Source organism: Belonocnema kinseyi, chromosome 9 (genome assembly GCF_010883055.1).
Source record: "Belonocnema kinseyi isolate 2016_QV_RU_SX_M_011 chromosome 9, B_treatae_v1, whole genome shotgun sequence".
In the NCBI taxonomy this organism is placed as follows: Eukaryota; Metazoa; Arthropoda; class Insecta; order Hymenoptera; family Cynipidae; genus Belonocnema; species Belonocnema kinseyi.
In genome coordinates this window covers 33,362,346-33,377,155 of record NC_046665.1, presented here as the reverse complement: position 1 = coordinate 33,377,155, position 14,810 = coordinate 33,362,346, and the positions used below count along the sequence as shown (strand labels likewise).

General features: G+C 35.6%; 1 protein-coding gene across 3 annotated transcripts in view; it reads left to right on the top strand.

Annotated features, from left to right (window-relative positions):
• Positions 1 to 3,633: 3,633 nt before the first annotated feature.
• LOC117179735 (rab GTPase-activating protein 1-like) overlaps positions 3,634 to 14,810 on the top strand; it is a 112,884-nt gene continuing 101,707 nt past the window's right edge. Inside the window, exons 1-4 of one of the 3 annotated variants that reach the window (XM_033371790.1) lie at positions 3,634 to 4,158; positions 4,760 to 4,935; positions 5,800 to 5,989; positions 6,075 to 6,273. In XM_033371790.1, the coding sequence (XP_033227681.1) occupies positions 4,768 to 4,935; positions 5,800 to 5,989; positions 6,075 to 6,273 (557 nt within the window). In that variant the 5' untranslated portion in view covers positions 3,634 to 4,158; positions 4,760 to 4,767. The other 2 variants (XM_033371791.1, XM_033371792.1) reach the window with 2 other exon arrangements.

Genomic DNA, 14,810 nt, shown 5'->3' with positions numbered 1-14,810 from the left:
AGACGAATAGTCTAAAAAAATTCGTAGAAATTGCAGACCACAAAAATAAAAATAAAAACTAAATAATGTTAAAGAACTATATATAGACAATATATTGAATGAAAATTATAATTAATAATTTTAGAATTAATGGAGAATATATGAAACCGTAATATAAATTACTCATCGACTTATATTTGTAGTATCTTTTAAAATAATCAAGTTTTGCAAAGTTATAAATGTAAAAATGCTTCAATTGGCAATTTATTTTCAATCCAAATGGTTCTTGTCCGAGCTCAGTAAACATTAGTTCGCCCGGAGGGGCCTACTGAGAGTTGCTTACAGTGCTTCAAGTGGCTGTTGGCAAAATATATCGATGGGACTTTCTTGGGTGCTATCTACGAGTGGCGGTGTGTAGAGGGGAAGTGACTTTTTTCGCCGGACGCGCCGTCTATATTTATGGCGGGTAACGAAGCCCGCACCGCATCTACGTTTATAATATCTTTGCTCAAACTCTATACAATCTCTCCCTCTTTCAATTTGCCGCTCAAACTCTATACAAGATGGAAGGTTAGATGGTAAAAACTAGGGAGCCGTCTGATTAGTTGAATGTATTTTACTTGCGCGTAGCGAGACCATAGTTTGTTGGGTTTCGGTCATTATTTTTCGGGAAACGTGAACTTTCTGCTAAATACGTTAGGTATCCACCATCGACATATAGAAATGGACCGATAATGCTGTGGGGAGAACGGTAACGGGCTATAGAGAGAGAAAAAAATATGAGAGTAGACCTATCTCTTTCTAGATAAAGCTGATTGGTCGAGAATATTTTCGTTGGTTGAAGTTTGGCGCAGCATAGGACCGTGCTTTGTGTCGCGAGTGCCTCAACAATGTGACGTTTATCGCACTTTTCAGAATTGATTTATTTATAATTTGTTTAATTATAATTCATTGTAAATAAATATAAAAAATGTTGGCAGCCTGTGTAGTTTGTGGACGTTGTCGAGACGTCTATACGGGGATATGTTTTCATACGTAAGTAAAATTATTGAATATAGTAAAATAAAAAATTTTAAAACAAAAACAAAACCTCAAAATATGAAATTTTGTACCTATGCAATACAAATGATTATTTTTTATGTTATAGAAATATTGTTCAAATTTTTGACAATTTTTACATTATTTTTGAACTCACAAAACGATTATTATTGTAGCATTTTCAATCCAATTTCCAGAAGAATTCAAGGTTACCAAGTTTTTAAAATAATCTATCTGAAACAGGTTATTTTGCATGAATGTTCTTTAAAATTAAATTTATTATAGCTAAAAATTTCCAATGTATTGTTTATCTTTTTTTTAATTAACCGTACAGAATATTTAGGCAATACCCGGGGCCACCAAATCACTTGACAGAGTCCTGAGAAAGATGTCGCATATGTCGCATATGTTTTTTCTCTCTCTAGAGACCATTTCATCTCCCCAAAGTGTTACCGGTCCATTTCTATATGTCGATGTTATCCACTTGGCCAAAAGTTTCTTTGACCAAAATGTCATTTCACCTAATAAGGTATAGTTTGTGCACAGTGGTAAAATGTGTTCGAAAGATGGTCGTGCGTGTATGAAAAAGCTAGAGAATGATGTCAGAAGTGTCCAATTGGCGGCGTAACCGGCGTAAACCTAGTCACGGATGGTAAGGTTATGAGGTTATGAGTTTATATTTAACATTTGACAGGTTGCTCATTGTTTTGTAGGTTATTTTTCAGAAGGAGAGTGAATAAATAAGAGAAGGATTCTTTGTGGAAAAATGAAAAATATAAATGTTCACTAAAAAGCAATTGAAGAATAAATTGTTTATTTATGCAAATAAAGCGAAGTGAAGGTTTTAATTGAATGCATTTGACGACTGCATCCGTGAATATTGAAGCCATTGTTTTAAAAAAATTTGTTCATGCTTAAATGTCATGAATATTATTAATTGTCTGAGAATGAATGTACAGTTTTTTCCTGAAAACATTTGGAATATAATTTTTTTTTATAATTACAGGTTTTGAGGATGAAAAATAGTAAGATTATGAGTGTACTTAAAAGTTGAGCGGGTCCTAATTGTTTTCGAGATTACAAATACTGCGTTATTGTCATAGAAATTTATGTATGAGTAGGTTGTGGTTTCTTTTTGGGCCTTTCAGCAAAAGGTTTACTTTCAATAAATACAGTTTTAGCTTGCCGGCGCTGACAACGGAAAAATTTTGCCAGTGCCGGCAATGGAGCAATTTTGCTAATGCCGGCAACGGAATAATCTTGTCGTTGCCGCCTTTTTTCGCCGGGTGTGAAGTTCTGCAAAGCGTGAAGTGATAATTATTACAAATATTAAATAATTAAGAAGTATACTTATCTAAAAAAAAGGTTTTTACAGAAATTTACTACTTGAAGCATTGACAAAATATTTCATTTCTATCAGAAAATATAATTTTTTAGATTTTTTGCGAACGAATAATTATTTAAATAATTTACATTCGTTTAAACAATTGAAAATTGTTTAAAAAGGGATCAATATTAAAATTATCCACGAATAATTCTGTGTATGAGAAAGACGACAGAAATTGCTTGAAAGTAAGAAAAATACGTAAAAATTTGTTTTCTCGATTTTTGGGTTTTTTTCTCGATTTTTGGGATAATTTTAATATTGATGTCTTTTTAAACAATTTTCAATTGTTTAAACAAATGTAAATTATTTAGATCATTATTTGTTCGCAAAAAATGTAAAAAATAATCATATTTTCTTATAGAAATTAAATATTTTGTCAATGCTTCAAGTAGTAAATTTCTGTAAAAATCTTTTTTTCAGATAAGTGTACTTCTTATTTAATAATTGTAATAATTATTTAAATTATGTATTATTTATTTAAAGCCGGCAACGACAAGATTATTCCGTTGCCGGCGTCAGCAAAATTGCTCCATTGCCGACACTGGCAAGTCTTCCGCTGCCGGCGCCGGTGGGCTAAACTGTGTTTATTGAAAGTAAACCTTTCGCTGAAAGGTCCAACAGGAAACCACAACTTACTCATTCATAAGTGTCTATGACAATAACAGTACTTGTAATCTCAAAAACAATTAGCACCCGCTCAACTTTTAAGTACACTCATAATCTTACCATTTTTCATCCTCAAAGCCTGTAATTATATAAAAAAATTATTTCCCGAATCTTTTCATGAAAAAACTGTACATTAATTCTCAGACAATTAATAATATTCATGTCATTTAAGAATGAAGACATTTTTTTAAAACAATGGCTTCAATATTCACGGATGCAGTCGTGAAATGCAATCAATTAAAACCTTCACTTCGCTTCATTTGTAAAAATAAACAATTTATTCTTCAATTGCTTTTCAGTGAAGATTTATATTTTTCATTTGTCTACAAATAATATTTTTCTTATTTATTCGCTCTCCTTCTGAAAAATAACTTACAAAACAATGAGCAACCTGTCAAATGATAAATATACACTCATAACCTTACCATCCGTGACTAGGTTTACGCCGGTTACGCCGCCAATTGGACACTTCTGACATCATTCTCTAGCTTTTTCATATACGCACGACCATCTTTCGAACACATTTTCCCACTGTGCACAAACTATACTTATGAGGTGAAATAACATTGTGGTCAAATGAACTTTTGGCCAAGTGGATACCTACCACTAAATACCACTAAATACCGAACCGAGTATCCCTACTGAAAATTCCTATATAGTATATTTCTATATAGCCATTGTGAGTGACACATCTCTACTTCACTCCTGCCACTACAATCAAAGATGGGACTTTGTGCTCCGTCGTCCATAGACTCACTAGAGTGACTAGACTTGACGGAACTTGACGGCTACGAGTGTACGAGTCCGACAGATGGGTCAAAAGGCCGAGTACGGACTTGCGTCTGTCAGTCTCTGTTTTCTGTATCTGTCAATCATAGTTTGACTGATATTTTTGTATAAGCACATAGAAGCTCGCGAGGTGTACCGAGCGCACGGCCCGCTGAGGAGAAGCTTCTCAAATGTGTCAAATTTATATCTCACATTCGCAGGGGGTATCCTGGAGATCAACCTACGGCCCTTCCACGCGGCATTTCGCCGTCTACCAAGCCTTTCAAATGATCTGAGCAACTCCACTTGAAATTTCTTTGGTGAGTTCTCCCTCTGTTCTTCATTTCAGAGTCAATTATTGTTCAGTGTGTGGTGTTCCGCGGTGGTTATTTAGTAGCCGATGAATATGGGCGTGCTGGGATGCACTTCATTTAAACATTAAAGCACGGGATGACATTTCGGTCCGTCAAGTCCGCCTGTCATTGCTCCTTCAGAGAGATTCTACCCGGATGGGAATTCGTAAATTAGTGTTTCAATGTATGTATTCTAAAGGACATACTGATTGCATACAAATAGAGCAATGACAGTTCTGATTGCGTTCCTGATTTGTGAAATTACGTAAGTCCAATGTTTGTAAACAACATTTATCATTAATAATAAAAATCATAAATATTAATTAAATTATCGCTGGCAGTTTTCATGTCCTTCTTTTGTTTCTCAAGTCTCTTGGTTGGTTGTACCACTTTCTTCTATTGCAAGCAAGATCCTACTGTTCCCTTATTTATTTGCAAAGTATCTAGTCTTCTTAGTTTTCTTATTTGATTAAATTCCCTTTTTCCCTTCATTTTATTGACTTTATTCATTTCTGCTATGGGCTTGACGTTTATAAGTGGTCTACGATTGTTTTATTATCAATTTTAGACTTCGTTATGGAGGATAGTATGAGTGTTAAGTCAATGGAATCTGTGGCGACTAGCGATGAGTATGAGTTTGTAAGTGACAAAAGTATCACTAAGCAACAATCGCTACTTGAACCACCAATGCTCAAGATTGCCAATAACGGCAATTTAGAGGATCTACAAAACAACCTTCGCGAGGTAATCACAATTCTATGATGGTTAACTGCAATTCGGATTCAGGACGTGTGTCACCAGCCTATGTGATTTACTGAACTTATTGTTAGAACAGGATAAGATTATCACGTCATAGTAAATAAATGCAACAATATTTATATTCTTTTTTTTTACAAATAAAAGATGAAATTATCTTGCTTAATCCCTATGCTTCAAAGAAATCGAAAATATATTAATTTTATGCAAAGTCATTGATTTTTGAACGCGCTTTTGGGAACTTAAGTTCCCAGTAGGGCTTACAGTGCTAAAGAAGCGTCTCGTTTTTATTTGATAGTTTAGTGTTATCTTCCTCTTGTTATCGAATCTTCGTTTAGTAAAACAAGCCTTATTCCAAATACCTGAATTAGTTAAATATTACTAATAATTTAAAATAATTTGGAAAGCTTCTCTAACGTTATATATTTTTCTGTATCTCAACATTTTGCCTTACAGACATAAAACATTCCTTTATGCCGATTACAACTTCATTCTATAGACATGGAGAAAATTATATACAAAGCCGTTTCAATGTGAACTTGAAATAAAGTTAAATGTTCTGAGGTAGACGAAACTCTTTTTGTTATAGCAAAAATAAGTACGTATATGTACATGTGCGTACATTTTGTATTTGGTAGCCAAAAACAGGTCATACATTCTCGTTGCTCATATTCTGAAATCGATTTGCAGATACACAGTTTCCTTGTTAATACACCTTTGTGTAAACTTTTGTAGATCGTAGAGTTTCATTGTATGCATTCGTTTACGTAATTTTCCAGAATTTTTTTTTAGTAATAACTGAAAATCCCATTTATAATGAAGAATTTCAACATTCATACTTTTAAATTCCAGGTATTAACTGAAGACTCGAAAATGGAAGGCAGTGTAGGTGGTGAGCCGAAAGTATTTAGTAGCAACACCCAAATCACTCGTAAAGCAAAAACAGTTGGGCAAAGTACATTTTATGACGTTGCGTCTTCCGCAGTTACATCCGAAAAACAAGACGTTATGAAGCCTGAAAATGACAGCGAAGATGTTTGTGGTAAAAGCATGATCCATTCTACTTTCTGTTTGATGATAAAGTAGTTCTTTGTAAGTTTGATTCAATAATCGAAACTATGTTTTAGAACTTAGTAAGTTGTCCGATGTTCAACAAGAATGCACGATTTTCAACGGAGTTACTTATCTCGGCTCTGCTACAATTAATGCTCCGAAATCTGAATGTGAAATTCAGAGAAATATGAATATTTTGAATGCAGATCAGTCTATGAATGTAGGAGTCAAGGTTTCAGTCTCGGTACCTAGCAGTTCGCAAGGATGTGTCGTGTAAGTTCAGTTTAAATGTAAAATACGGTACTATGTCCCATCACTTAAAAATCCAATTGATATCAAGTGCAACTTCTGATTGAGTTGCCTGGTAATACTGATTACCTGATTGCTGTCTGAAAATGAAATTAAAACGTTTAATTAAAAAAAGTATAAGATACAATTGGAGAATAAATTGTTCATTTGAAAGAATTCAATTTAAGATAATTCAAACTTGAAGGATTTCAGTAAGTTAAAGAGTTTAAAATTTTAATAGTTTCTAATTAAAAAACTGTCCCGTTTGTGTGCGGCCAGCACACAGTTGGTGCTGAATTCTCCGAATTGGGTCAAACATCCTAAACTACTTCAAATGTAATGAAAAGGCAGATATATGTTTTTGAGTTCGCTGATTTTGAATTTTGTATGAAGAATGCAAAATTGAAACTGGCAGTTAGTTTCACAATAAAAGTCATATTATTGGTTATATATAGCTGATTACGCATTTAGCATTAAAATACGGAATTCATAATGGTGGATGCAATTTCGCGGACATTTTAACTAAAAACAAAAAATTGGAATTTGCATAAAAAACGGTTATCAAAGGTTTTTGGCTTAGCTGATTCTGGGTAAAAGAGACTTTTTTTTAGGGGGCTGACAATAAATTCTGGCCGGTACTGTATAATATGAATATTATTATAATAAATGTTAGTGTCACGAATGGATTATCTCATTTGGTTCTGTTTTGTCACTTTTTGAAACTGCAAAACTAATTTTGCAAGACAATAATTTTCATTGTTATATTGAGTGTGTTGCTTTTAAAGCTGTTATGGGGTCGTCTTTCTTTAGCTAAAACCCGTGTTAAAAGTTAATGCTAATTAAAAATATTGTACTACATAATGGGTTTATTCCATATTTCAAATTATTTTTTCACAGTTAAATTAAAATAACGTTAAAAAATAAACGTAATTTCGAAAGGAAAGTTTTGTAAAAATAAATTTGAATATTTTTTAAAGTTTAAAACGTATATTTAATGAATATTTGAGGGAAAATCTGATTGGTTCACCCTACCGAAAAGAATCTTTGAGTATATACTAAAAATTCTTTAGGTCAAAGAAGCTCAGAGAAATTCTCCGCAGGCATTCAGGTAGATATTTTTAAAGGTCCAGGAAGCTCGTTTAAATGGTCTGAAGGCTTTAAAATATCCTTTCCGAAATTGAAATAAGAATACGATCATAAATAACAAGCAGAGAGGCTATTTCAAGACAGTAGCCGACACTCAAGGGTCCTTTGTTAAGCTTTCGGATTAAAATTTATTTGAATTAATAGAACGTTTCTCGTAAATGGAATGAGATACGCCAAAAAAGACAACATTTTTTAATTCAACTAGAAAATTGTATATCAGTATATAAGTTATAATTATAAATAAGTATAATGAGAAAATTCATCAATTAAAAAAAAGTGTTAATAATTTGAAGAGAAATTTGAAAAGGGAGAGCGGATTAGCCACGACCAACTACTGTAAATAACTCTGCCCACCCGGTACGTGACGAATACAAAAGGAACATTATATTACCGTCGCACCACTCTTAAAAGGACCACTAAAAGGATCTTGGAAAGGACCCAAATCTCTCAAAATTATCTCCGAGACTATTTTGTTTCAAATCGACTTTGTTTATAGACTTAAATTGGGCCAGGCTATTTCGCTAAAGAAAACTCAGAGATTTCTTTCGGTAGGGCAGCGTATTGCCGAAAGTCCTAAGTCTGAGTAGCGCGGTTGTGCAGTTTATGGAGAAATAAATATGGCCACTAGCTACTGCAAGTGCAAACAGTAAACATAATCTATTAATATGTTTATTATTGTCAACGTGTTTTAAAATACCTATATTGCCGACCTCACATTATCAGTTCATGAATTATTTTTTCGAACATAAGAACTTTTTTTGTAAATAAAATATCGAGCTGAAAATTTGGAAAATGTATTAGAATACAATAAAGTACGTTTAGGTACTTCATTTGGGTAGGAACTTCACTAAAAGTTATTTCTTTTTTTTTTCTGAAGCTCGACATTTTTTGAACATTCGAACTTTTTTATACATAAAGTATCAGTGTCAAACTTTGATAAATGCAAGAGCCGAAAAAAGTACGTTAAAGTACAATGTTTAATAATAAAAGATGTAAAAAAATATTTCAACTAAATCTTATTCGGCACAACCAAACATATTATAAAACATAGATGCGGTGCAGGTTTAGTTGCCCGCCATAAATATAGACGGCGTGTCAGGCGAAAAAAGTCACTTCCCCTCTACCCACTGCTTCCCGTGGATACCGCCCATCGATATAGTTTGCCAAGAGTCACTTGGAGTGCTGTAAGCAACTCTCGGCATACCTTCGAGGCGCACTGATGGTAACTTAGCTTGAATAAGAACCATTTAGTTTTAAAGTAAATTGCCAATTAAAGCTTTTTTACATTTCATAACAAACGTTAAATATCCACGCTTTGTAAAACATGGTTATTTCAATAGATACCAGAGAGAAAATTAAATTTATAATTTATATTGCTGTTTCATATATTTTGTAATATTTTTAAAGTTATTTGATTATTTTTAAAGATATCTTTGTTATTTCTCATCTTTTTATATTCTTTTATAAAATACAATTTATTTACTTCACAATATTATATTTTTATTCAAACAGATAAAACTTTTAATGCAATATCGATACATAGTTCTTTAATATTATTGAGTGTGTATTTTTATATTTGTATACTTTTCAATTTCTACAGGTATTTTAGTCTATTCCACTAATGAATTTTCCGCATGTATTTTAAAATTTCTTAATAGGGTTATTTCCAAAGTCAGATATCATTTTTACAATAAATGGATCTTATAGTATATATAATTCTAATTATAAAAACGCCCAATAAATATTTTTTACATATTGTTTACTATTTTTAATTTAATGTTAAAATATGAATTTTCTATCACGATATCGATTGGAGGGCCCCGTTGACGCCAAAGGAGGCGGATTTTTCACCAATCACAGCTCACGTGTCAGTAATTCCCAAATATCTTTTTCTGTGCCGATGTTTTCTTATGGTTATGTGCACGTCGAAAATGGAAGTCGCAAAATATTGTTTAAAAAACATTATAAACATTGGAAAAACACTTAAAACCAAAACTTTTGTATAAAGAATTCATTTAAAAAGTACTTAAATGTAGTCATGTTTACTGAAACAATTCGTAAATATGTACGACTTTGAAATGTGTTAATAATTGCACTTACTGTTTTCCTTCAACAGACTACTGACTCTTAAACCAAATATTACAACAGGGTAACTTTTTTGTCACATAATCCTTAACAAATAAAGGCATCAAATCAAAATAGTCAAAATTGACAGCGGACCGTGACCTAACCTCTTTATCATTAGTTTCGCATCGTCACATTGATAGATAATTATGAGAACCTCTGAGTCAGGTGACAAACGCGTGGCACCAATTTGAATAATTGATTTACCGCCTTCAATTTTTAATAATTTTGTTCTGCCGAACGACACAAAAGAAAAAAAATTATAACGCATCTTCGATTCAAATTAAAATTATGTATTGAAAAATTATTTTATCTAAAATCACGAAACAACCCTATTATTTCGTTCCGGTTACTGACAATGAGTTGAATGAAAGAGTAATAATAAGTTAATAAATCTATAACTATCTATAACTATATATATATATATTTAAAAATTTGTCATAAGGACAACCGCAGAATTTCGCCGGGAGCGGGTGCTAATCTGAAAAATTGCACCCGCTTCCAGCGAAATCGCGGTAAAATTTCAGACATAACCACGTCTCACAACCGTGAGATAGGTGGTTACAGTCTGTAAAGGAATCAATACGACGATCAAGCAAAAGCCTCGTGGACCCTAAGAACACTGAGCGACCCAAGGACAACCGCCTTCTGCATTTTTCCCGCAAGTGTTCTAGCATATTGTTCACACGCAGGGATGCTTTTTAGGCTATTAGCAAGTGAAAGCTTGGCAGCTCCAAAAGCGCCGATGATAAGGACGATCAGTTTAACAGAATATTCCGGGTACAATCGTCGCAACTCCCTTATAAGGTCTCGATACCTCTCTTTCTTTTCATTCTCCTTGGCTATGATGTTTTTGTCAGCTGGTGCCGAAAATTCGATAACGAACATGGTTCGCTTCTCGAAGTCAAGAAGAACCATGTCAGGCCTCGAGTGAGCAACAGAAACAATTGTCGAGAATATAAAGTTCCAGTATATGCGGCACTTCCCATTCTCGACAATTGGCTCAATTTCCCTAGGAGCATTTAGAGTAGCGATATTCAGGTGAATGCCGTAGGAGTGACAGAGATGGTAATAAAGTACTCTTAGTGCCGCATTGTGCCTTTGAATGTAGGTCGTTCCCGCGTGTGTTGGGCAACTAGATAGTATGTGAGCTAAATGCTCGGGGTGTGCATGGCACGCCCTGCCGCTATCATCGGGAATGTCTTGGCTCAAAATGTGGCGACGGTATGTTAAGGTGGAAATGACACTGTCTTGGAAAGCCAAAATGAAACCCTCCGTACCAGACTTCAATCCGTACGATTTAAGGAAAGCAAACGTTAGCTCACAAGACATTGACTGATCCTTCACATTTCTGTGAAAGATACCGTGCATCCTCTTATCTAGGAGCTGTTCACGAAAGTTTTTCTCTTGTGCTTTCTTAATCCGGGCTTTCAGGAGGGAGTACACGAAATAGATAAGATTTAATGCATTTTGCTCACCCCTAATACTGAAGTTAAGTCCGATTGTTTCAGCAGCCTCCTCCGCTGCTTTGTACAGAAACGCTCCTTTGCCCACTTCTTTGTGATTCCTGACCATTTTAAGAAGAGGGTCTCTTCCATTTGCAACATTATGTGCTGTACCCAGAATAATCCTTTTGCGAAGCCATTCAAGACTCAATATTCCGCGACCACATTGACGGCGTGAGATGTACAGTCACGCAACGGAAGACTTAAGATGCATGCTCTTGTTCATGTGCATAACCTTTCTTGTCCCGATATCAAGGGATCTGAGCTTGTTTTTCGCCCATGGAATTACTCCAAATGAATAGAGTACTACCGGGACGGCACGCATGTTCGTTGCAGATACTTTGTTCCTCGCCGACAGTGCAGAGTCCGGGTAATACTTATCCAGCTTGGCCTTGGTCTCGGATATCGTTTTCTTGCGAAGATAGTAGTGTTTGATCAAAACTCGAAACTCAGATTTTTCCGTATTAAAAAAAACTCGGAGGTTAGTCGCTTCTTAGTGCTGTAACTTGTAAATACGTAAACATAAATGGCTGAAGTTTTGACGGACGTCATTTGAAGGATCATGCTCGACGAAAATGGTTCACATTAGTGAATACTAATGCCATCTCTTAGAATTTTCAGGTACTTATCAGACTGCCTAGTAGTTGCTGATTGTTTTTAGCATAGATCTTAAGATCGTCCATGTAAAATACATGAGTGACCTTGTACTTTCGATCTGTAGGTTTGCCGCACAAGTACCCGCCGGAATGGCGAAGTGCTAGAGATAGTGGCAACAATGTAAGGCAAAAGAGGAGTGGTCTCATGGTGTCACCCTGAAAGACACCTCTCTGAAAGGTGACCTTGTTAGTTGCAACACGATTTTTTCCAGATGAGATAGTAAATCTAGTTTTCCAAAGCGGCATCAATCTCTGTATGCACCTAAGTATTTGCGGATGAACCTTTAAGATTTCCAAAAGACAGATGGTAAGTCTATGGGATGTCGAATCGAAAGCTTTCCGATAATCAATCCAGGCCATCGATAGGTCACGCTGGTAGGATGCTGCATCTTTGCAGGCACATCTATCGATGAGCAGGTTTTACCGACATACCGCTACGCCTTTCTTTGAGCCTCGTTGTTCATACATTTCTCGCCACACAGGTTCAATTACCCGAACAATCCTATCATTTAGGATAGCTGTGAATATCTTATACAGTGTGTTCAGACAAGTGATTGGCCTGTAATTCTTCGGGTGAGCTAAGTCGTCTGTTTTCGGCAGGAGTGTTGCGCGCCCTTCCACCAACCACTCCGGAATCGGCTCTTCCGACTTTAAATATGAGGTGAAAAGACGGGCCAAATGCTGATTAGTTGAAGGAAACTTCTTCCACCAGAAGGTTTTGATACAATCTGGTCCCGGTGCGGAATAGTTCTTCATCCCTCCTAATACTTTTTTCAGCTCCTCGGTAGTGATGGGTGAGCATTCTTTATCAGGTGTTATGAGGGCATCACATAGCTCCTCGAAGCTATTGATATTTTCTGAGTCTTCGTCCAGTCTATGCTGCACTTCGTAGACTTCTCTACAAAATACTTCGACCTCCTCTGGTTTGGGCGGGTGTTTGACAGTAACTGGAGGGTCTTGGAAGGGTCGAGATGGGTCAGAGAGAAACTGTTGATTTTCTCTGATCCACCTCTTCCTCCTCTCTAGACTTCTCTTAGCGTCAGATAGTATCCGTATTTTCTCAACAATATGCTGCCTGATGGTCAGCAGCTTTGACTTGTTAAGTGTGTGATAACGGGTCCGGAGTTCGCGCGCGAACTTTCGAACCTTGGCGGTAAAATTCCTGCCAGATGTAATGTAGTCAATCACACACTGAATGCGTAACGCGTACTGTCTTGCCCAGTCTATTTTTATGGCATGTTGATGCATTCTTCTTCAGGTCTTATGATCAACCGTTGGATTTGTTTTACGGTTCGCATCGGCCAAAGCTGTCGCTGCGTTATACACACAATAATTGATTGCCCAGAGGTCGGATTCTCCGGAAAAATGTCTACGAAGCTCGTCATCCATTTCAGCAAGATCTTTATGCTTGAGAGAAACCTTGGTGTTGATGTTTCTCCGGTTCATAAAGCATCGCTCTTCCTCTACTGAATGCCTGCCCGCGGTTGGTCTTAGTGCCGCCTCTCTTTCTCTGTTGCTGGCTTATTCTAGCTGTGGTAGAGTAGGCGTTCCGCTTACATAGCCCCTTTTTCGGAGTATTTCAGCATGATTTCGCAGACATTGCTGCGAAAAGTGCGATAACTTCGGGTGTTTCTCGCACCACAGAGCATGCAGCCGTGCCATGTATCCCCGTTCAGGGGTCTCATTCGCATCGTAGCACTCCATCAAGTCGTGATTCAGTCGCTCCGTCCACCTAAAGCTTGCGAGATCCAGTCGATCCATCTCATTGCATCCATCTTCATTGGCTCCCCCAGCTCTAGAGTGGTCGGCATTGTTCGCCGACCCATTGTCGGGAGCCCTGCGCGTTCTGTTGTTTTGAACCGCACTTGCTACAACTATGTTTAGTGTTGTTGTTGTTTTTACGAGAAGCTAGAGAAAGGGGTTCGTCCATCCTTGTAGAGCCCCGTATGCAAGGATAAGGCTGCGTACTCTGAGAGGTTGCCCGGCATCCCAGTGCCACCGCGCCAGACACCTCACCCAGGTGCCATTCAGCTTTCGGCACGGTTTTTACACCTCTGCTTGGGGGTTAATTCCTTCGGGACCACCCCTGGACAATCGTCCGCGACTGCCTATTTCTATTTGTAACCAGATTCAGCAGAAACCCTTGGTACAGGGACCCTCTGTCCGCAACCCGAGGACAAGTTCGGTGGCTTTGTCATATATATATATATATATGTCACACACACAAACACACACACACACATATATATATATATATATACTTCTGCAAAAATGTGATTCAAAATCTTCAAGATTTTATTATGATTTTATAAATATTTTTAAATTTCTGAAATATTTTTGGGACGACTGAAAAATCCCGAATAATAAAATTCCCGACACTGTAAACTTCCCGAAATTATAAATTGCTGAAGTCTGAAAATCCCGATTTTAAAAATTCTAGAATAATGAAATTCTGGACAGTTTACAATTTTATCGAATTTCAAAATTCCCGAATTGCAGAAATTGAGAAAATAGTTTTGTGATCAATATGATTTATTTATTAAAAATACAATAATTCAATACTTTTATTATAGAAAATTTGTTTGATGTTTATTTTTTAAAATTATTGTTCTAATTTAAAATAACAATAATTCTATAAAAATGTTATACAAAAATAAATTGAACAACACCTGAGCTTCAAATCAAAGAAACTTTGCAAGGTTCCATTCAGACTGATTTAGCGCGACTACTTTTTTTATTTATTTTTTTAATAATACTTCTATTTTTGCGAGAGTTTTTTGTAATTTACAAAAATACAATGCACATTTTTAAACCAAATTTTTTTCCAAAAGTACATTTGTTCAATTATTGTTATTTTTAATTCAAACAATAATTTTTAAAAACTTTAAACATCAAAAAAGTTTTTTCTTTGGTATAAATATAACATAAATATTGTATAATTCGGAAATTTTCTGCCGGGAATTATTAAATTCGGTATGATTATAAATTGTCGAGAATTGTGGGTCCGGATGCAATAAGGGCACATAAAATTTTTTCGTGCGAAAACGAAGTCCCCTGGAGGCTTTAGAAAAAATTTTCGAATTTTAATTTT